Here is a 22,136-nt window from a genome sequence, read left to right as displayed (position 1 = left end):
AAGTATCAGACATGAGAGACTTAGTGAACAAGCCAGTAGTGTAGCTCAGTGGGGCAAAGGCCCCTGGCACAGCATAGCAGCCCGAGTTCCGTTTCCATATCCCACAGAAAGGTAGAAAGAGAGTACTGATACCACTAACTTGTCCCCTGACCTCCTTTCATGCCCCATGGCACATGCATCTACACACACAAACACATATACACACAGTTGGCAGTAGGATATTTCATAGACAGTACTTTTCAACTTATTCTCATTTCTGTAAGTAAACTACTACATTAAATCAGAAGAATTTAAATAGAAATTTCAGCTGCACCTGACTATTATAAATAAATAAAAATAATCATGACCGTTTAAAATAAGAAAATTAACTTCTGGACTTCTCAATAATTGTTCAACTAAAAGGGACCTCAGAAATAACAGATTCCAAAGTCTGGAGAGATGACTCAGCAGTTAAGAGCAATGGCTACTCTTGTAGAGGACCCAGGTTTGATTCCCAGCACCCACATAGCAGCTCACAACTGTAACTCCAATCCCATGAGATTTGATGCCCTCTTATGACTTCCAAGGACACCAGGCACACACATGATACTCAGACATATATGTAGACAAAAAAACACATACACATAATTTTTGAAAATAAGCAACTTACTTGTTTTCTGAGTGGGAAATGGTAACTGATTGCTGAGAATGAAAATATTTATCCCCAATGAAGTATTCTCCTTTTATACTACATTACCTTCAACCACAGTACTGTCCTTCACTTCTTATCCCAAGTTACCAGAGAAATAGACAGTAAACTTAAAGCTAGTATTTTATTATATCATAGAGTAGAATTCACTGAAAATAATAGTGAGGTAAAGTAAATATTGAATACTGCATTTTAATGTTACTTTTTAACTATATGTGGAGTGATTTATTTTTGAGACAGGGTTTCCCTGCATAATAGCCCAGACTGTCCTAGAATTCTTTCTGCAGATCAGGATGGCCTCAACTCATAGAGATCTGCCTGCCTCTGACTCCTGAATGCTAGGATTAAAGGCGTGCACAAATATGCCTGGCTTCGTGTCCCTTTTTTTTTTTTAAGTCCTCCTTCTGGGTTGGTTGGTTATTTGGTGGTTGGTTCAACTTCCCTTTGGTAAGCAGAGATACTCTAAACCAAACTCTTCATGGTCCTCTTCTAAGCATAATCATTTAGTTTCATTGCTGAAGACATAATTACTTTCTCTTCCATAACTCCACAATTCCAGCCCCCCCCCACATGCACGTATGCACACACCCCCATCCCTTAGTCATTGCCTAAGAAGAGCGTTATTGTATATGAAGGTGATGTAGCAAGTGAGTTGCTGTTATGATAAACTTTTGTATATGGCATAGTAAGAGACAAAAATTACATTATTAAAAATTTGTTTATGCTTTCAATTTCAGTGTTCACTAGACTCTCTTCAGACTATTTTAAGTAACAAAATTCTCTTATTTAATTTTGAACTGGTATTCTTTCTATCTACATTTATTCCAGGAGTTGAGTGATGAGATCCTCAAGTAGAGTTGGGTACCTTAGATCCCAGACCATTACAAGTTAAAGGAAAGTTAATGAATATTTTATTAATAAGGAAACAAAATTGTGGGAGAAGAGAGTGTGTAATTTTACTTAAATGAAAAAGCATATACATTATGTAGGCTTGACTTGATTATATCAAGAAGAGGAAATACAATCATGCATTCATAGGAAAAGAAACATGAAAATACTCAGCCTTGTTAGTAACTACTGAAATTGAAATCTGGATATCAATGAGGTACCAGTTTTTCACTGAACTATTTTCAAAAAATACAGAAGCTGGTCAAGAACAAGTGATAGAGAAGATGCTGAGTTGGCAGAGCCATTGGAGTAGGGAAGTGCTGGGGATTGAACTTGGACTCTTGTGGGTGTATATAATAAAAATGGTCCCAAAAATATTATTATTAACTGAAAAATAGCTTGCCAGAATTTTCTCAAAACCAATAGGAAATTTGGACAAATACAGCTATAGCAAATAACTGCTGAATTTTATAAAGCATTATTTCAATAGTATGATGCCTTACAAATCTTAAGGTTTTTATTTAGTTGCCTCCAGTCTTCATTGTAGACTTGCCTGTAGGAATTAAGTAGAGATAAAAATGGAAAACCTGCTTCTTTCTCATATTCTCTTCACATAGTCATTGGGAAATAGCTTAGACTAGAATAATACATTTAATTTTTCCTTCTATTACCTAATAAGTAATGCAGTTAGATGTCAACACACAGAAAGCAGTAAAGAGGAGCAGTGTACAGGAAGTATAATCAAACAACAGGTCTGAGGATTTTGAACTAATATGTTTCAACAGCTCCAGATGATTTTGCTGATTTTGTATTTTGGGGAGTTGTTTGTGGTTGTTTGTGACAGGGTCTCATGTAGCCCAGGCTGACTTTAACTAATTATATAGCTAATGATGACCTTGAGCTTCTAATTTTGTGTGCCTTTACCTACAAAATGCTGGGATTACAGACATGTACCACCATGGCCTGTTCAGCAATACTAGGAATTGACCTCAGACCTTCATGTATTGTAGACAAGCACTGGACCAACTGACCTACATCCTTAGCCTTGATGCGATGTTAGTACCTGACTAGAACTAAATCTCACATACTAATGCAAATGTCAATTTTCATTCTTTGTGCAGGTAAAATCATCTCTATTGATACTAGTTCCCTGAGAGCTGCTGGCAGAACTGGCTGGGAAGATTTAGTAAGGAAATGCATTTATGCTTTTTTCCAACCTCAGGGCAGAGAACCATCTTATGCCCGACAACTGTTTCAAGAAGGTAAAACTTTTTTCTCAATTTTTTCATTAATCTGTGTGTTACTATTGAGTAACTTTTCTTAGAATTCATAGCTTGATAAGTATTTTCTCCAAATTACAGCTTCTGTAATAAATTTTAGGAAAGGAAGAAATGGGTAAGCAAAGTAACTCATGAGTGGATCCTGAAACCCAGGATGCACATCCTAAAGACTAGGATGTCACGTGGCAGTCACTCACTCATTCATTCATTAATTCATTCATTCAGCAGATGTGTCCAGTTCCTTACATGCATAGAACACTCTGTATATAAGGTGCCAAGGATACAATGGTTGCAGGAAGCAGGGTTGTTCTCACAGTATTTGAGGTGAATGTAGGGCAGCTAAAATCAGTGTGACCCTTATGATAATAGAAGTATAACTATTAAAAAAGTAAAGTCAGACTTGATAATTTGTGAGAGCAAGGGATTTTCTGTTTTTTGTCTGTCTCTTAAAGATTTTCCCCAGGAAAATAAATGTGTCAGAGAATATCTGGGTGGGAGAGATCTCTGTACCATTCACTTTAACTTCGTGCCTGTTGAAGTATGTGTCTTCTGACTTAGACTGAAGTTCTGACATTAATCATACTTACCATATCTAGGAAGTCTGTGGGAGCATAAAACAAGTATATTCCATACCCTTAAGAAGTCAACCAATATTGTCAGGAAAGTAGAGGAAGTTATTTGTGAATCAAGGTCAGAAAGTTCTAAGAGATTTAAAATTAAGGGATTGTTTATGTACTTTAAATTATTATCGTTTATGGTAGCCTAGTACTCCTTTTTCAATGTAAGCTTTAATTTGATAGATTCTATTAATTGCTAGTCCTAAAATGCAATGAGATGTTTTCATTATTCTCACACACTTTTTAATTTTGACATTTTTTCCCATAATATCTGTCCTCAGTTTCCTGATGGTATATCATCCATTACATCATAGGTTAGTTGCTTCCTAATAGGAAGAATTTCTTTTTCCTGGAAGCCATCTGTAGAAATCTCAGAGTTGTAGTTTTTCTGGAACAGAGTAGTAGTTCTCCAGAGGACTCCTTACTAAACTCCACGCTGCTCCTCAAGACTATGCAAAGAGCCAAAAATCTATATTATTTTTAACTTTCCAGGCAGTCCCAATGTGCATCCTGACTTGGAAGGATAATATTGATAGATTCCTTCTACTAAGTGTGAACTTTTGATTTTATCTACAGTGTTTGACTCTTGAATAGGTTTGGAACTTGGAGCACAGCCTCCACTCATTACTTAATGTGTGAAGTGGGTCTCTTTGATTTTTGTCATAATTTCCAAAGTCAGCCTTCCATAGCATAGCTGAGATTTCCCTATGGTGGGCATACATTTCCACTGGGGTGAAACAGGTATTTATTATACAAATGATTAAGCTTCACACAGATACAAAAGAGCCATAGTTTATAAAACATCAGGAGTCTCTGTAAATTAGGTTAATTAAAATCTACTAAGTAGTTAATCTTTCTGCATACGAAGTACAGTAATTTAGAGGACAGTGTAGAGAAAAGGAATTGTAGTCCAGCTCCTTTTCCTCATCAGACCTTTCTGATGGAGGAAGGTCATTTGTCAATAAACAAACTGCCTTGGCCCATTTGATAGGCCATCCCTTAGGTGGGTGGAGTAGACAGGATAGAATGCTGGGAGGAAGAGGAAGTGAGCTCAGATGCAGGGCAGCTCCTCTGAGAGACAGACGCTATGCTCTCCTCTCCAGAGCAGATGCGATGAAGCTCTGACCCAGGATGGACGTAGGCTAGAATCTTCCCGGTAAGCGCACCTTGGGGTGCTACACACGTGAACAGAAATGGGCCAAGCAGTGTTCAAATGAATAGAGTTTGTGTGTTGTTATTTTGGGGCATAAGCTAGCCAGGCAGCCATGAGCCAGGCTGTGGGAAGAGGCCCGCAGCTCCCCACTACACCTTTCTTAATATAATGCCTTCCACTTTTTGAGAAAAAAAGAATTCCTTGATAAAAACGACTTTTATTTTTTTTCCCCCTTGAAACTAAGATCACCAAAGTTCATATGAGTCTGGTTCTAGGATTTTAGAGATTAAAGACAATTTGTCAAACAGCATGCCATGGATAAAGTACATCTTCTAGTATTTTGTATTCAACAGATCTATACTGGTAAGAGAGATATAGTTTTTGAAAACATGTGCAACTCACCTGTTAAATTACCTACTGAATTAAAATCTCAGATGAGGGCCCAGATATCTTAACAGACCTTAAAAATAGTGATAAAGTTTAAGAATCGTTCACCTGTCAAAGATGGAGAGAGTATAGTAATTTACACTTGCAGTTTCTCTGCTGCCTGTCACTTCAGGGCAGTGTGAAGCCAGTGAGACATGTTCATGGTAGAATGGCTATCATCAGACAGACAAAAGATGAGTGTATGTGTGGGGAGATTGTAAATTAGTATAGCCATTATAATGAAAAGTATGGCGATTCCTCAAAAAATGAATAAAAACAGAACTATCATACAACTTAGGAATCCCAGTTCTGGGTATATAACCAAAGGGACCAAAATCAATATACTAGAGCAATACCTGTATTAGTCAAAATCTGGAATCAACCTAAGTGCTTATCAATGGGTAAATGGAAATGAAGAAAATATTCATATATACACACACATACACACAATGAAATAATGTAAGGCCATAAAAAAGATGATACTCCTATGATAAACCTGGAGGTCATTACAATAAGTGAGAGAAGCCAAGCACAGAAATACAAGTACCATATGATCTTATACACATATGGTGTAGAAACAGTAGAATGGTGGCTATGAGAAGCGTAGGTGGCTTATGTGGGGGAGGGGGACTGTTGAGATTATGTTGCTCAAAGCATTACAGTTGGATATGTATGAGGGATAAGTCTTAACAGTTCTATTGTGTGCATAAACAGTATAGCTAATGACAATATATTACATTCTTGAGGAACACAGGAAGGAGAATAGATACTAAGTCTTCTCACCATGAAAGTGATAATTGTGATATAGCATATGTTAATTAGCTAGATTAAATCATTCATGATGAATAAGTACTTCAAGGCATAATAATGCATAGTTAAAATGAATAGAATTTTATTTGTCCACCTAAATAAATTTAAATTTAGAAGAAAAAAGAGACAAATTTTGCTACTATATCCTTGATTTTGTGTAAATTTTTATAGTGATTACTAGACAAAAGAAAATTTTCTTCAATCTGTCATCTTTTTCCCTCTCCAATAATTTACTATTTGAAGGTAGCAATATTTATTAACAGTTTTGTTCTTAGCTTAGTTTTTTGTTTTGTTTTGCTTTTGGTAGCTTTCTACCAAGACAATTTATGAAGTGTTTGTTTTGTTTGAAGTTTTTTTGGGGTAGTGAGATAGAGTTAGTGCCAGGAATTGCCAGGAAGTGAACCTAAAACCTCATACATGCTAGGCTAGTGCTTTAGCGCTAGGAAGTACCCCCAGGTTTTTTATGGTTTTTTTTTTTTTTTTTTTTTTTTGACCCAGCCTCTCCTGTAGCCCAGGTTTGTCTCGAACTAATTATGTGGCTGAGGAAGCCCTTGAATTCCTGACCCTTTTTGCCTCTACTACCCAAGTGCTGTGATCACAACAGTAGACTGTGACACCCAGCTCATAAAATACTTCCAAAGGATGCTTACTACTTCATCTTCCAGAGTCAGATTTGTGACCACAGTTCAGTCTCAGAACACAGGGGAACACTTGCTTCAACCAGACTGAAGCCATAGGTCTGCATTGAGACTGGAGAAAGTGTATTGCAGGTGGCTGCTTGTTTGTTCCCAGCCGCTTAGCCCCAAAATAATCACACAGAAACTGTATTAATTAAATCATTGCTTGGCCTATTAGCTTTAGCTTTTTATTGGCTAACTCTTATATTAATTTAACCCGTTTCTATTAATCTGTATATCACCACGAGGTTGTTAGCTACCAGCAAAGTTTCAGCACGTCTATCTCCGGCAGTGGCTTCATGGCGTCTCCCCAACTCTGCCCTTCTTTCTCCCAGCATACAGCCTAAGTTTCCCGCCTAGTTCTGTTCTTCCCTGCCATAGGCTCAAGGCAGTTCTTTATTCATTGACAGTAGGACCTCCCACACCAAAAGTGGATATTAAAACCACTTGAGGAACTTTAAACTAGGAGGAAGGTGATGTGAGTAAAAAGAGATTGGCTAAGATTTATAGGTTCTGTTCAGTTCAGACTCATACTTCAAAGAGAAGTTGAGGTTAAGATGCTTCTGGTACCCTGAGCAAGATGGATGCAGGTGACAGTTGTCAAGTCAGACTTCATGGACCTACCATACTACTAAATGAGTCTATAGCCTAAGATGTTTTCTAACAGAGAAATTAGGAAAATATAAAGCCAGGTTTCACAAGCTTTTAATATATGTAAATAGGAAACATTGTTTTGTACTTAGCTGAGTTTGATACAGGCTCTGTTTTCCCATTTTAGGGGATTCATGGCATGTTTAGGGTATTTTAAATTCTTTCATTACTCAGAATACTTATTTTCCACAAAGTGTTTTATTATTAAAAATTTCCACCTCCTCCCATTTCCCCCTCACTCCACCCACCCTCTCCCCCTCCCTCTCTAGTCCTAAGAGAAGTCAGGGTTCCCTGCCCTATGGGAAGTCCAAGGTCCCCCCCCCCCTCCACCCAGGTCTAGGAAGGTGAGCATCCAAACAGACTAGGCTCCCACAAAGCCAATCCATGCAGTAGAATCAAAACTCAGTGCCATTGTCCTTGGCTTCTCAGTCAGCCCTCATTGTCAGCCACATTCAGAGAGTCCGGTTTGATCACATGCTCCATCAGTCCCAGTCCAGCTGGCCTTGGTGAGCTCCCATTAGATCAGTCCCACTGTCTCAGTGGGTGGACGCACCCCTCGCAGTCCTGACTTCCTTGCTCAAGGGAGTTTTGGATGTTCACCTGGAAATCAGATTGTAGCCAATGTTGCCTTAAACCAGGGACAGGCAGGTTCCCAGAACAGTAATCCCTCTTTGAACCATGTAGATGTCAAGGTCTAAAAATGTGGGTAGTGTGACTAAGGAAGTGAATTTTTCATTATATGTAATTTCAAATGGCCACATGTAGGCTAATTCTGCTGTGTTGAGCAGCTCGGTAAAGTAACCAGTGTTTCCCTGTGTAATAAGGAGATCTGAAAAATGAATAAGATAAAGAAATGGATAAAATGGAGTAAGTAAAACAATGTAAGATGTGTTATCTGTTTTGTCTGGCCTTGTAAAAACTCGTGTAAATAATATATTGTATAATGCCACTTTTCTGCTGAAGTTGTGTTTTTCTCAATAAAAGCTATAAACAGTTGAATGTTAACATAATTTTATAACTGACTATAGCAAAAATTTGCTTATACTCTTCCACAGAAGTTATCAGTGTGTATTAAAGATTCTTTTCATCCTTTATTAATTACTGAACTTCTCCATGCACTGTGTTTGGCAAGCATGGCAGTGACTTAGATGAAAGTATGCAAAGCTTACATCCTCGTTTCTGTACGCAGGCAGCTTTATCCTACTGCCAATTCAACAGACTCTTCTGCCTCAGTCAGTACCAGACACCCAAGATAAAAGAGATCATAGCTTCTCTTATCTTGAATAGTATGTAGTATAAAAAATATTAATTGATCATCTAAAATCTCTTCAATGTGATATTTAAAGTGTAATTAAGCAGCCATACTGGCACAGGCTTTTAATCTTAGTACTTAGCAGATTGAGGCAAAAAGAGTATAAGTTTGAGGCCAACTTGGGCTATAGAACAAATTCTGGGATAGCCCGGGCTACATACAGAGACTTTGTCACACACACACACACAAATATTTTTTACAGGCTTAATTTTAACAGTCATTTGTGATAGTAGTTCTTGTATTTCAGTGGGTATTACCTTTTTAATCTTTATATTGACAATCTATTAAGCCTCAAGATAGAATTCTATGGTGTTACTAAAACAACAATGACATTTCAGTCCTTCCGTCTTGGAGAGTTTCTCCATATTTCACAAGCACTTACCCCAGTAACTAGATTCTTGCCTGCTGCTAATAAACAGTTAAGACAGAACTTACATGATATTGTTTATAAAGCAATACTGACAACATAGCTTTTGTTCCTTACTAGTAATAATTAATTTTATCTTAATTTGCTTATTAAATTTTAAAAATTATAGCATCAAAAATAATATAGATATGTGTAATAATTTGTCAGATGGGAACTGAAGGATTTTCCTCAGTAAATAAAGAACTCTAGAAACCCCTTAAAATAGAGCGGATGAACCTCAAAGTGTATGAATTATATCTCAGTATTTATAATTTAAACCATAAGCCAACCAAAGATAATAATAATAATAAAAACTTGTTAAAGATAATACTAAAGGCAAAGAAGCACTTCCCTGTATTTTGAATGGAGACCTACTAGGTTGCGGTTTGTCACAGTCCTAATTTATATCAGGAGGCAGCCGTTCAAATGAGAGTAAGTTAAAACTTGTCAAGTGGTTTTTTTTTAAATGGAGCCCCCCCACACACACACATCTCTAAACTATTCTTTGAATCACAGCAGGCAGCTATTGAGAAGGCATTTTCAATGAGGTTGTTAGTATAAATAAGACCTAGTAGCTGTCCTTTGCCCAGCGTTCAAGTGTCAGAATTTTAACTAGGTTTTTCTTTTGTTTGAAACAGTGATGACTCGTGGCACTGCCTCCAGCCCATCCTATAGATTCATATTGAATGATGGGACAATGCTTAGCGCCCACACCAAGTGTAAACTTTGCTACCCTCAAAGTCCTGACATGCAACCTTTCATCATGGGAATTCATATCATCGACAGGTACTACTTATTTGGAGAGAAATTATAAGTTAGGCATAAGAATAGTATGATGAGTATATCCATAATTAATATTATCTATCAGTATATCAACAATGGGTATAAGGGTTTTGTTATCAAGTAGCTTTGTTGTTCATAAAGGGAGACAGGAAAGGTGGGACTGAAAAAATCATTTTTTAGGGGTGAAAACATAATGGTGCCTAAAAAATTTGCAACATTCTACATAGGCACTTACAGTCTTAAAAAAGATCTCAGTGTTTATAACATTGTTATTTTGTTTTCAAGGGTTCTTTATTAGAACAATGTTTATGACTCTGGAGTTCGAGTTGACAGTTTACCATAGAAGCCTTACTCATTAGTTAAACTCTCAACTTGAAGTTTTTCAATATTCTAATTTGTTCCCTCCCACTAAGTAAAATTTATACTGATACACATAGAAAATTCATGGAATTATTCTTTTATGTTGTTATTTATTTAAAAGTCCTAAGTTATAACTGCATAAAATTTAGCATTAAAAACAAAGACATTTCCCTCACTTCATCTTTTTTCCATCTGATGTTTTGCTTATTGGAACATGGTAATGCCAGTCACAAATCTGTTGTCATAGTTACACATTTGATTAAAGAGCTCTGGTAAAACCTGAGTTCAGTATTCTGACTTTTTCTAGTTTTAGTTGAAAATTTTCTTGTGAGTGGAATTAGCACAGTTCTTTTTTCATATTGTGATTTCTCTTTCAAAACATCTGCTATGTCTGCATATCACCCTTTTTAATTTTTGCATCAGTGACACAGTATTTTCTTACCCAGTCTTCCTCTTTGGAGTTGAAATACTTAAAAGCTGTAACAGGGGAGTCATAAATAAAATGCTCTCTAAATAAAGGCATGGGAAGTTTCTCTTTCAAATGAAATTGTTATTACAATAATAATTGTATTTCTATTGCATATTTTCCCAACACCAAGAAAGGTTTATTTTTCACACAAGTGAAACTGTCAGTGATTTAAGAGCCCATAGGTGCCAATTTTAGGAAGTAGTGCTGCCCTTCACAGAGGTAATGGCAGTTCCCTGGTTTTCCTTAATTTCGGGTGGTGCAGAAACTCTCTACTTGATAGCTTGGAACATTAATGAGGCTGATGGCCTTTCTTATAATGTCATCATGAAGAAATAACAAAACAAATTAAAATGATTGAATAATAATGTGTTTTTCTCCCCTAGGGAGCACAGTGGGCTTTCTCCTCAAGATGACACTAATTCTGGAATGTCCATTCCCCGAATAAACCCCTCAGTCAATCCTGGTATCTCTCCAGCTCACGGTGTGACCCGTTCATCTACGTTGCCACCATCCAACAACAACATGGCCTCTGCCAGAGTAAACCGCCAACAGAGCTCAGACCTTAATAGCAGCAGCAGTCATAGTAATTCTAGCAACAGCCAAGGGAGTTTTGGATGTTCACCTGGAAATCAGATTGTAGCCAATGTTGCCTTAAACCAGGGACAGGCAGGTTCCCAGAGCAGTAATCCCTCTTTGAACCTCAATAATTCTCCTATGGAAGGTACAGGAATTTCCCTCACACAGTTCATGTCTCCGAGGAGACAGGCTAATTCTGGCTTGGCAACAAGGGCTAGGATGCCAAACAATTCATTTCCTCCAAATATTCCAACATTAAGCTCCCCAGTTGGCATTACTAGTGGTGCCTGTAATAATAATAACCGACCCTATTCAAATATCCCAGTAACATCTTTACAAGGTATGAATGAAGGACCCAATAACTCTGTTGGCTTCTCTGCCGGTTCTCCAGGCCTTAGGCAGATGAGCTCACAGAATTCACCTAGCAGATTAAGTATGCAACCAGCAAAAGCTGAGTCCAAAGATAACAAAGAGATTGCATCCATTTTAAATGAAATGATCCAATCTGACACCAGTGCTAATGATGGCAAACCTCTGGACTCAGGACTTCTGCATAACAATGACAGACTCTCTGATGGCGACAGTAAATACTCTCAAACTAGTCACAAACTAGTACAGCTGTTGACAACAACTGCAGAACAGCAGTTGCGGCATGCTGATATAGACACAAGCTGCAAAGATGTACTTTCTTGCACCGGCACTTCCAGCTCTGCCTCCACTAATCCTTCAGGAGGTACTTGCCCTTCTTCCCACAGTTCTCTGACTGAGCGTCACAAAATTCTACACCGGCTTTTACAGGAGGGCAGTCCCTCAGACATCACCACTTTGTCTGTGGAACCGGAGAAAAAGGACAGTGCGTCAACTTCTGCCGTGTCAGTGCCTGGACAAGCCCCGGGAAATGCCCCCATAAAACTAGAACTGGATTCTTCAAAGAAAAAAGAGTCAAAAGACCATCAGCTCCTGCGCTACCTTTTAGACAAAGATGAGAAAGATTTAAGATCAACTCCAAACCTGAGTCTGGACGATGTAAAGGTCAAAGTGGAAAAGAAAGAACAGATGGATCCTTGTAACACAAACCCAACCCCAATGACCAAACCTGCTCCCGAGGAAGTTAAACTGGAGTCCCAGAGCCAGGTGGGTGATCCTGGCTTCACAGCATGGGCATTTATTATTATTATTATTATTATTATTATTATTATTATTATTATTATTATTATTATTTCTATTGAGCTATACATTTTTCTCTGCTCCCTTCCCTTCCTCCCCCTTTCCTTCTACCCTGTCTTATGCTCCCCATGCTCCCAATTTACTCAAGAGAGCTTCTCTTTCCCTCCTTCCTATGTAGATCCATGTATGGTCTCTCTTAGGGTCCTCTTTGTTATCTAGATTCTCTGGGGTTGTGGCCTGTAGGCTGGCTTTTCTTTACTTTATGTCTAAAAGCCATTTATGAGTGAGTACATATTATATTTGTCTTTCTGGGTCTGAGTTACCTTACTCAATATGATGTTTTCTAGATCCATCCATTTGCCTAAAAATTTCAAGATGTCATTATTTTTTTTACCACTGTGTAGTACTCCATTATGTAAATGTATCACATTTTCTTTATTCATTCTTAGGTTGAGGGTCATCTAGGTTGTTTCCAGGTTCTGGCTATTATGAATAATGCTGCTATGAACATAGTTGAGCACATGTCCTTGTGGTATGATTGAGCATTCTTTGGGTATATACCCAAAAGTTTTATTTCTGGGTCTTGAGGTAGAATGTTTTAGAATTTTCTGAGAAATCTCCATACTGATTTTCAAAGTGACTACAAGTTTGCATTCCCACCAGCAACAGAGGAGTGTTCCCTTGACCCCACATCCTCTTGAGCAGAAGCTATCATCAGTGTTTTTGTACTTGGCCATTCTTACAGGTGTAAGATGGAATCTCAGAGTTGTTTTGATTTGCATTTTTCTGATGGCTAAGGATGTTGAACATTTCCTTAAGTGTCTTTCAGCCATTTGAGAGTCATCATTGAGAGTTCTCTGTTTAGATCTCTACCCCATTTTTTTATTGGATTATTTGTTATTTTGATGTCAAGTTTCTTGAGGTTTTTTTTGTATATTTTGGAGACCAATTCTCTGTCCGATGTGAGATTGGTGAAGATCTTTTCCCATTCTGTACACTGCCATTTTAGTTTGTTGACTGTGTCCTTTACTTTACAGAAGAGTCTCATTTTCAGGATGCTCCATTTATTGATTGTTGTTCTCAGTGTCTGTGCTACTGGGGATATATTTAGGAAGTTGTCTCCTGTGCCAGTGCATTTAAGTGTACGTGTACTTCCCACTTTCTCTTCTGTGAGGTTAAGTGGTTGGTTTTATGTTGAGGTATTTTTATCCATTTGAACTTGAGTTTTGTGCATGGTGATAGATACGGATCTATTTTCATTCTTCTACATGTTGGTATCCAATTATACCAGTATCATTTGTTGAATATGCTTTCTTTTTTCCATTTTATATTTTTAGCTTTTTTGTCAGAAATCACGTGTTCATAGGTGTGTAAATTGATATCCAGGTCTTTGATTCGATTCCATTGGCCCTCCTGTTTTTATGCCAATACCAGGCTGTTTTCATTACTATAACTCAGTAGTAGAGTTTGAAGTCAGGGATTGTGATACTTCCACAAGTTCCTTTATTGTAAAGGATTGTTTGAGCTAACCTTGAGTTTTTTGTTTTTCCATATAAAGTTGAGTATTGTTCTTTTGTCATCTGTGAAGAATTTTGCTGGGATTTTGATGGGCAGTGCATTGAACTGTAGATTGCTTTTGGTAAGATTGTCATTTTTACTATGTTAATTATACCTACCCAAGAGTATGAGAGATCTTTTCATTTTCTGGTGTCTTATTTAATTTCTTTCTTCAAAGATTTAAAGTTCCTGTCACATAGGTCTTTCACTTGTTTAGTTAGATTGACCCCCAAGATATTTTATGTTATTTGTGGGTATTGTGAAGGGTGATGTTTCTCTGATTTCTTTCAGCCAATTTATCATCTGTATAAAGGAAGGCTACTGATTTTTTTTTTGAGTTAATCTTATATTCTGTTATATTACAGAAGGTGTTAATGAGTTGTAGAAGTTCCTTGGTAAAATTTTGGGGGTCACTTATGTAAACTATCATATCATCAGCAAATAGTGAGAGTTTGACTTCTTTTCCAATTTGTATCCCCTTGATTCCTTTTTGGTGTCTTATTGCTCTAGCTAGGACATCAAGTACTATATTGAATCGTTATGGAGAGAGTAGACAACCTTGTCTTGTTCCTGATTTCAGTGGAATCACTGGGAGTTTCTCTCCATTTAGTTTGATGTTGGCTGTTGCTTACTGTGTATTGCCTTTATTATGTTAGGTATGTTCCTTGTATCCCTGCTCTCTCCAAGACTTCTTTCATGAAGAGGTGTTCAATGTCTTCGAAGGTTTTTTCAGTATCTAATGAGATGATCATGTGGTTTTGCTTTCTGTTTGTTTATATGGTAGATTATGTTGGTAGATTTTCATATGTTGAACCATCCCTGCATCTCTGGGATGAAGCCCACTTGGTCATAGTGGATAATTTTTCTGATTTGTTCTTGGATTCGTTTTGCCAGTATTTTATTGAGTATTTTTGTGTCGATGTTCATGAGTGAGATTTGTCTATAATTCTCTTTCTTAGTAGTATCTTTGTGTGGTTTGGGTATCAGAGTAACTGCAGCCTCATAGAAAGAGTTTGACAATTTTCCTTCTGTTTCTATTGTGTCAAACAGTTTAAAGAGTATTGGTATTAGTTGGGAAACTTTTGATGACTGTTTCTATTTCATTTGTGGTTACAGGAAAGGTTATATTTAATTTGCTTATCTGATCTTGATTTAATTTTGGTAAGTGATGTTTATCCAGAAAATTGCCCATTTCCTTTATGTTTTCCAACTTTGTGGAGTACGGGTTTTTGAAGTATAACCTGATGATTCTCTGGATTTCCTCCATGTCTGTTGTTATGTCCCCCTTTTCATTTTTGATTTTGTTTATCTGAATATTCTCTCTGCCTTTTGGTTAGTTTGGATATAGTTTTGTCTATTTTGTTGATTTTTCTCAAAGAACCAGCCTTGTCTCATTGATTCTTTGTTTTGTTTTCTTTGTTTCTATTTTGTTGATTTCAGCTCTTAGTTTGATTATTTCCTGCCGTCTAGTCCTCCTGGATAAGTTTGCTTCTTTTTGTTCTAGAACTTTCAGGTGTTTTGTTAACTTGCTAGCGTGGGATTTTACCAGCTTCTTTATGTAGGCATTTAGTGCTATGAACTTTCCTCTTAACACAGCTTTGATTGTGTCCCATAAGTTTGGGTATGCTGTGCAGTCATTTTCATTGAATTTAGGAACTCTTTAATGTTTTTCTTTATTTCTTCCTTGACCCATTGGTGATTCAGGTGAGCATTGTTCAGTTTTCATGTTTTTGTGGGCTTTCTAAAATTAGTGTTGCTGTTGAATTTTAGCTTTAAGGCACAGAGATCCATCCGATAAGATACATGGAGTTATTCCAGTTTTTTTGTATGTGTTGAGATATGCTTTGTTACAGAGTATGTGGTCAGTTTTTGAAAAGGTTCCATGAGGTGCTGAGAAGAAGATATATTCTTTTATGTTTAGATAGAATGTTCTATAGATGTCTATTAGGCCCATTGGAGACATAACATCTGTTAGTTCCTGTATTTCTCTGTTATGTTTCGGTCTGGCAGACCAGAAGTTCTCCAAAGGACTCTGGGTAACAACTAATTTGTGGAGCCTCTGATATGAACAAAATAAGAGAGAAATATGAGGACATAGGAAAGGTGACCTCGTTAAGGCATTTTTCTAAGGCTGCTTCTGCTGTACTCTGCATCCTCAGCAGAGGACGGGAACTTAGATTCTAGGCAGCAGGTTGTTGCCTTTCCATAACATGTCCTGAGACAGAAGTGAATGAAAAGAAACCTGTTCACAAGTGTTAGAAACTTCTATGTTTAGGATGTTGTGGAGCAGCTGTGAAAATTAATAGACAGATTCATGTATTGTACAATTGCTTATAAACCGTGAAAGAATTTCAGGAAAAGATGAACCTTCTCTTTGAAGAGCTTTCATGTTACGTAGAGGTTTTCAAATTGAATGACACTACATTCACAGTACTGTTTATTAAGACTCTCTGTTGTGACACAAGATTCACACTTAGTATGCCCAGGCCCTTGAGCTTCTTGAAACAGCTTGATTTTCTGCCCTGTCTCTTTGAGTATCTCTCTTCCTTAACACATTCTACTCCTGGAAAGGTCCTTAACTTTCCTGAGCTAAGCCATGTTCTTCTCCCCATTTTGACTGTTTGCATGTGTGCTCTTTGAAGATAAGACTGTGTCTCATGTTTTAGTTAAAATAAAACTAATATTTTATTTTTTAAGCAGAAAAATAGTTTTAAATATTAAATATATTTAAATATCAAGCTTTAAAATTAAATTTAACAATGTCTTTACAGAGTAATGTCACTGTATATCAGAAAATGCTGGTAGGTCTGTCTCAGTGTTCATGTGTATACGTTTCTGCTGAGTTTATACTTAGAAGTAGAATTGCACAATCCTAAATTATGCATAAACTCATTGTTAGTAGTATGTGGTTTTTCTATTATACAAGGATTCCTTGTAATTGTTCTATATCCTTGGTAATGCTTTGTATTGTTAATCTTTTAAACCAAACCTTTCTAGGATATGTGTAGCAGCCTGTAATTTTTAGTTCACATTCTCTGATTAATGTCCATTAATCATTTGGATATTTTCTTTTGTACATTGCCTAATATAGTCATTTCATTTATTTTAATGTGCTTTCCTCTGTCTGTTGGCTTTTTTTAAAATGTGTACCTCATATGTTTAAGGGATGATCCTCCAGTAGTTATATATTTGCAGGTGTCTTTTCCATGAATTGCTTGTATTTTCATTAATGGTTAGGTGGTTATTATTTTATTTGCCTTGTTTTTTATGAAGTAAATTTTTATTTTAATATAGTTAAATTTGTTCATTTTCCCTGATGGCTAATGTTTCTCATACATACATAATAAAAGTCATGCTTAAAACTGTTCATAAAACCTTACTTCTGGAAATAGCCCAAAACTCCATTACAGAAGAACGGATAATTATATTGTGATATGTTCATACAGAGGGACATACTCAGCAGTGAAAACTAAGGAATTACGGCTGCATGTGACAACATGTGAAATATAACTTTGGAAAGACTAGGGCATTTAAAATAATACATGTAATTCACTTATACACTCCAAAAGGTAAAATTTAATTCAATTAAATAATGAAACTGAAGCAGGGTAAATATTTTATGCTAATTAATTATCCCACAGTACTCACAGTATAATACTCCTCTGAAATAAAGGCCAACTTTCTTTTATATATACCCTCAAACAGAGGTTCTCTATTCTGTTAAATTCCTGGGCTTTCTGATATCTCTCAAGTTTACACACTTTAAAATTTTCTCCACAAACTTATTTATTTTTAAAAAGAAAACAAACACTCTTTTTTCATTTTACATATCAATCCCAGTTCCCTCTCCTTCCCCTCCTCCCATTCTCTTCATCTGACCCATCCACTCCTCAGAAAGGGTAAGGCACATTGCTTTGGGGAAGAATCAATGCCCTCTCTACTATATCTAGGCTGAGCAAGGTTTCCATCCAAGCACAATAAGTTCTCAGAAAGCCAGTACACGCAGTGGGGATAATCCTGGAGTCCCTGCCAGTGGCCCCGCAGTCTGCCCCGTCATACGACTGTCGCCACATTCAGAGGGACTGGTTTGGACTTATGCTGTTTCCTTCCCTGTTCGACTGGAGTTGGTGAGCTCCCATTAGCTCAGGTAAACTGTTAGTGGGTGTACCTATCATGGTCTTGATCTCTTTGCTCTTTTCTCACTCCTCCCACCCTTCAGCTGGACTTGGGGAGCTCAGTCCAGTGCTCCAGTGCAGGTCTCTGCCTCTGTTTCCACCAGTTGCTGGAGGAGATTCCATGGACATTTAAGATATTCATCAGTCTGACTACAGGGCATGTGAAGATCGGACCCCTCTCCTCTATTGCTTACCGTCTTAGCTGGGGTCTTCCTTGTGGATTCTCTAGTGCCAGGTTTCTTGCTAGCCTCATAATGGCTCCCTCAATCAAAATATCTCTTTCCTTGCCCTCATTTCTGTCCTTCCTCCATCTCGACTATCCCATTCCCTCAAGTTCTCCTACTCCCTTCCGTTCTCCCCTTGTCTTCCCCTTCCACCCTCCCTACTCCTCCCACTCCCATGCTCCCAGTTTTTTCAGGCGATCATGTCTGTTTCCCCTTTCTGGGTAGATTTATGTATGTTTTTCTTAGGGTTCACCTTGTTACTTAGCTTCTCTAGGATCACGAACTATAGGCTCAATATCTTTTGCTTTACAGCTAGTATCCACACGCAAACTTATATAACCACTTTGGAAATCAGTATGGAGGTTTCTCAGAAAATTGGGAATCAACCTACCTCAGAACCCAGCAATACCACTCTTGGGCAATATACCCAAAGGATGCTCAATCATACTACAAGGACATTTGTTCAACTATGTTCATAGCAGCATTATTTGTAATAGCCAGAACCTGGAAACAACCTAGATGCCCCTCAACTGAAGAATGGATAAAGAAAATGTGGTACATTTACACATTACAGTACTACTCAGCAGAAAAAAAAAAAAAGACATCTTGATATTTGCATGCAAATGGATAGAACTAGAAAAAATTATCCTGAGTGAGGTAACCCAGACCCCAGAAAGATGAGCATGGTATGTACTTACTCACAAACTTCTTGTTATATTTTAAAATAATATAATCATATACATTTAAAGTATTACAGTATTTTGAAAACTAGGACAGGGGAAAAACACCACAATGCATCACAGCACAGCTATCTTCATATCTTCCAGCCCAAGTTTCTCTTATATTCACACTTCTACCAAGCTGTATTAGATAATTTGTTATTACATTCTGTTGTATTTAAATATTATTTCATAGAGTCTAAAATTTCCCAAGTAGAATGGTAGATTATGTAATTTTTTTGTTTTTCAAGACATGGTTTTTCTGTGTAGACCTGACTATCCTGGAACTCACTCTGTAGACCAGGGTGACCTCCCATTCAGAGATCCACCTGCCTCTGCCTCCCAAGTGCAGAGATTGGAGGCGTGTGCCACCACACCAGGCCAGATCATGTGATTTTAATAAAGCTCCACTCCTCTCCCTTCTTAGATCAGCTTCTGTCACATTTGATTTCATTCTCCACCTGCAGATGAGAATATAAAATTCTTTCCTTCCAACTTTGTTTCTCTTCTCAGTTCGCAGCTGACCTTGACCAGTTTGATCAGTTACTGCCCACGCTGGAGAAGGCAGCACAATTGCCCAGCTTGTGTGAGACAGACCGGATGGATGGTACGGTCACTGGCGTCAACATCAAGTCAGAGATGCTGCCAGCATCCCTTCAGCCCACCACTGCCAGATCTGCTCCCAGGCTGAACAGTAGGTGCTGGGGTCAACATCTCATTTCCAGTGTTTAGTAGAACTGTGGGTTAGCGTATTGTCTTGCTCCGTGATTTGCAGGAGCTGTTTGTCTATTAAGAATGAGACATCTTTTCATCATGCAGCACTAGACATTAAACAGTATCTTTAGGCATAAGAACTCATCATTCATTCCCACTTAGACTGCTTCTGATGTGTTCCACAGTAGCCTCGAATTCACTTTGTAGCTGAGGATGACCTTGAACTCCTAACCCTCCCACCTTCATCTTTCAATACTAGAATTACAGCTTGCATTGATCTTGTCTGTTTCTAATGTAAAATCCCTGTCCTACTGCAATTGATGTTATAGTGAGTGGTTGACTGTAAGGAGAGTGATTTGTGTTTTTATCCAGAGCTTCCCATAATAACACTCAGAAACACAATATTGTGTCAGATCATGTTTTTCAAATATAAGTCTCTATGTTTTGATTTATGGGCTGGTGGTCCAAAAAGACTCTGCCCGGCATGATGTCACACTCAATGCACTCGGGAGGAAGAGGCAGGCAAATCTCTGAGTTTGGGGTCAGCTTGGTCTACAAAGCAAGTTCCAAGACAGCCAGGACTACACAGAGAAACCTTGTCTTGAAAAACCAAAGGAAAACAAAGAAGGAGGAGGAGAAATAAAGAAAAAAATCAGAAGAAACAAAGTGTGCAATAAAAACATACAGTGAGTTCATTGGTGCCTGAAATAACACAGCTGGAAAGGTAAAGATAACAGTGTCATGGGAAGAAGAAAAATGACAAGAATATCTCTTGGAAATGTTATGTACAGATTAAAAAATTTGAAGGCAGAGTCAGGAAGATCACCACAAGTTCAAGGCCAGGTTGGCATGTAGTGAGTTCCAGGCCAACAAGACTACATAGTGAGACTCTGTCTGGCAGAAAAAAAATAGATGTCAGTATGGATGGGTATATGGATATCCCTATATATAGGTGGGTAGGAAAGTAGATGATAGATAGATAGATAGATAGATAGATAGATAGATAGATAGATAGATAGATAGATAGATGGAAGGAAATGTGAAAAAAAGATTTTAAAAAATAGAAAACACAGAAGAAAAAGTTAAAGAAATTGCAAGACCTACCAAAGAGGGCCAGTATATTAGTAACTATAAATAAACAAGTAGAAGAAAATGGGAGGAAGGGAAGAGAATGCCAAACAGAAAAATAGGGGAAATTTTCTGGAACTAGTGGAGGATGATTCTCCAGCTTCAAAGGCTTCAACAGCTGCCTAACACAAAGTTCTCACAGTACACCTTGTCATTGTCTAATTCGAGAACATGATACATATTCTCAATACTCTTATTTTTACAGTCAGGTAATCCCAGCACTAGGAGGGCAAGAGGCAGGCAGGTCTCTGAGTCAATACTTCTTGTTTGGCTTGATTTATAAGAGAACAAGAAAAGATATCATAGCCAAATTACCTGAAAACAATTAAAACCAGTGATAAAATGGAAATCTTTAAGACAAAAAAAATGACACATTGTATCAAATGAGCAACACCAAAAGCCTAACAAATTTCTATACCTAGTACCACTTAAAATAAAACAAAGATGTAAAAATGATGAAAGAACAAATAAAACAACTGACTTCCTATACCAGGATCACTCAGAAATAGGTGAAGTAAAGATGTTTTTTTTTAAAAAAAAAAAAAAAAAAAAGTTACCAGCAGGCTATGCTTCCCACCAAGAAAAAAAAAAAAAGAGCGAATGGAGATGGGAACTCTCATCTACATAAGTGTTGATGTGAACCAAGTAGAAGAGAGAAGAGAAAGCAAGCCTTAGTAACTGGAGGAAAAGAAAGTGTTAAGAATTCGTTGTTAGCCAGTAAAATAGCACAGTGAAGGTGAGAGCCAGGAATGGGGCAATAAAGAAGAAGCAGGGTTAAATAAAAAAGGAAAAGGGAGAGAATGTGAGGAGGGAAGAAGATCTTTGTGGTTGTGCCTGTCATTGAGGGGGATGTCAGTTCAACCCCTGGCTCTGCCCAAGAAGGGGAAAAATCCAATTATAAAATAAAGGAAAAACATGTAAATGAAATTAAGTAAATTTAAGAAGAATAAAAAGTAAAAACTAAAGATTTTTTAAATAAAGTAAAACAGTACTAAAAATATTGTGAAGTTAAAAAAACAATGATTAAGAGCTGAAGAAGTCAGAGCTGGAAGAATGGCTCAGAGGCTAAGAGCGCTGGCTGCTCTTGCAGAGATTCCAAGTTCCCAGCACTCTGATAACTGCTCACAACAGTCAGTAACTCTGATTTAAGGGGTTAGATGCCTCTCTTCTTCTGGCCTCCCAGGCACCAGACATGCATCTGGTGCACAAACATATATGCAGGCAAACATTCATACACAGAGAGGTAAACTATTTTGAAAGAAGAGCTGGGAGAGCTCCTGCTCTACAGGGCGGTGCTGATCCGCACTGTCTCCTGCAAGGCTGCATTCACTTCAGCAGCCTCCCTTCTCTGCAGTA

At 37.6% G+C, this 22,136-nt stretch overlaps 1 protein-coding gene across 7 annotated transcripts in view; it reads left to right on the top strand.

Moving 5' to 3' along the window:
- Ncoa1 (nuclear receptor coactivator 1) overlaps positions 1–22,136 on the top strand; it is a 219,073-nt gene that overhangs the window by 150,912 nt on the left and 46,025 nt on the right. For all 7 annotated transcript variants that reach the window (XM_057758898.1, XM_057758975.1, XM_057758721.1 and 4 more), the window contains 4 exons: positions 2,698–2,838; positions 9,547–9,694; positions 10,904–12,230; positions 19,452–19,632. In XM_057758898.1, the coding sequence (XP_057614881.1) occupies positions 2,698–2,838; positions 9,547–9,694; positions 10,904–12,230; positions 19,452–19,632 (1,797 nt within the window). The remainder of the gene's footprint in view (positions 1–2,697; positions 2,839–9,546; positions 9,695–10,903; positions 12,231–19,451; positions 19,633–22,136) is intronic.

This window comes from Chionomys nivalis, chromosome 1 (genome assembly GCF_950005125.1).
Source record: "Chionomys nivalis chromosome 1, mChiNiv1.1, whole genome shotgun sequence".
Classification (NCBI taxonomy): domain Eukaryota; kingdom Metazoa; phylum Chordata; class Mammalia; order Rodentia; family Cricetidae; genus Chionomys; species Chionomys nivalis.
Note: the sequence above shows the minus strand (reverse complement) of the source record. Positions and strands in the feature narration are given on the sequence as shown.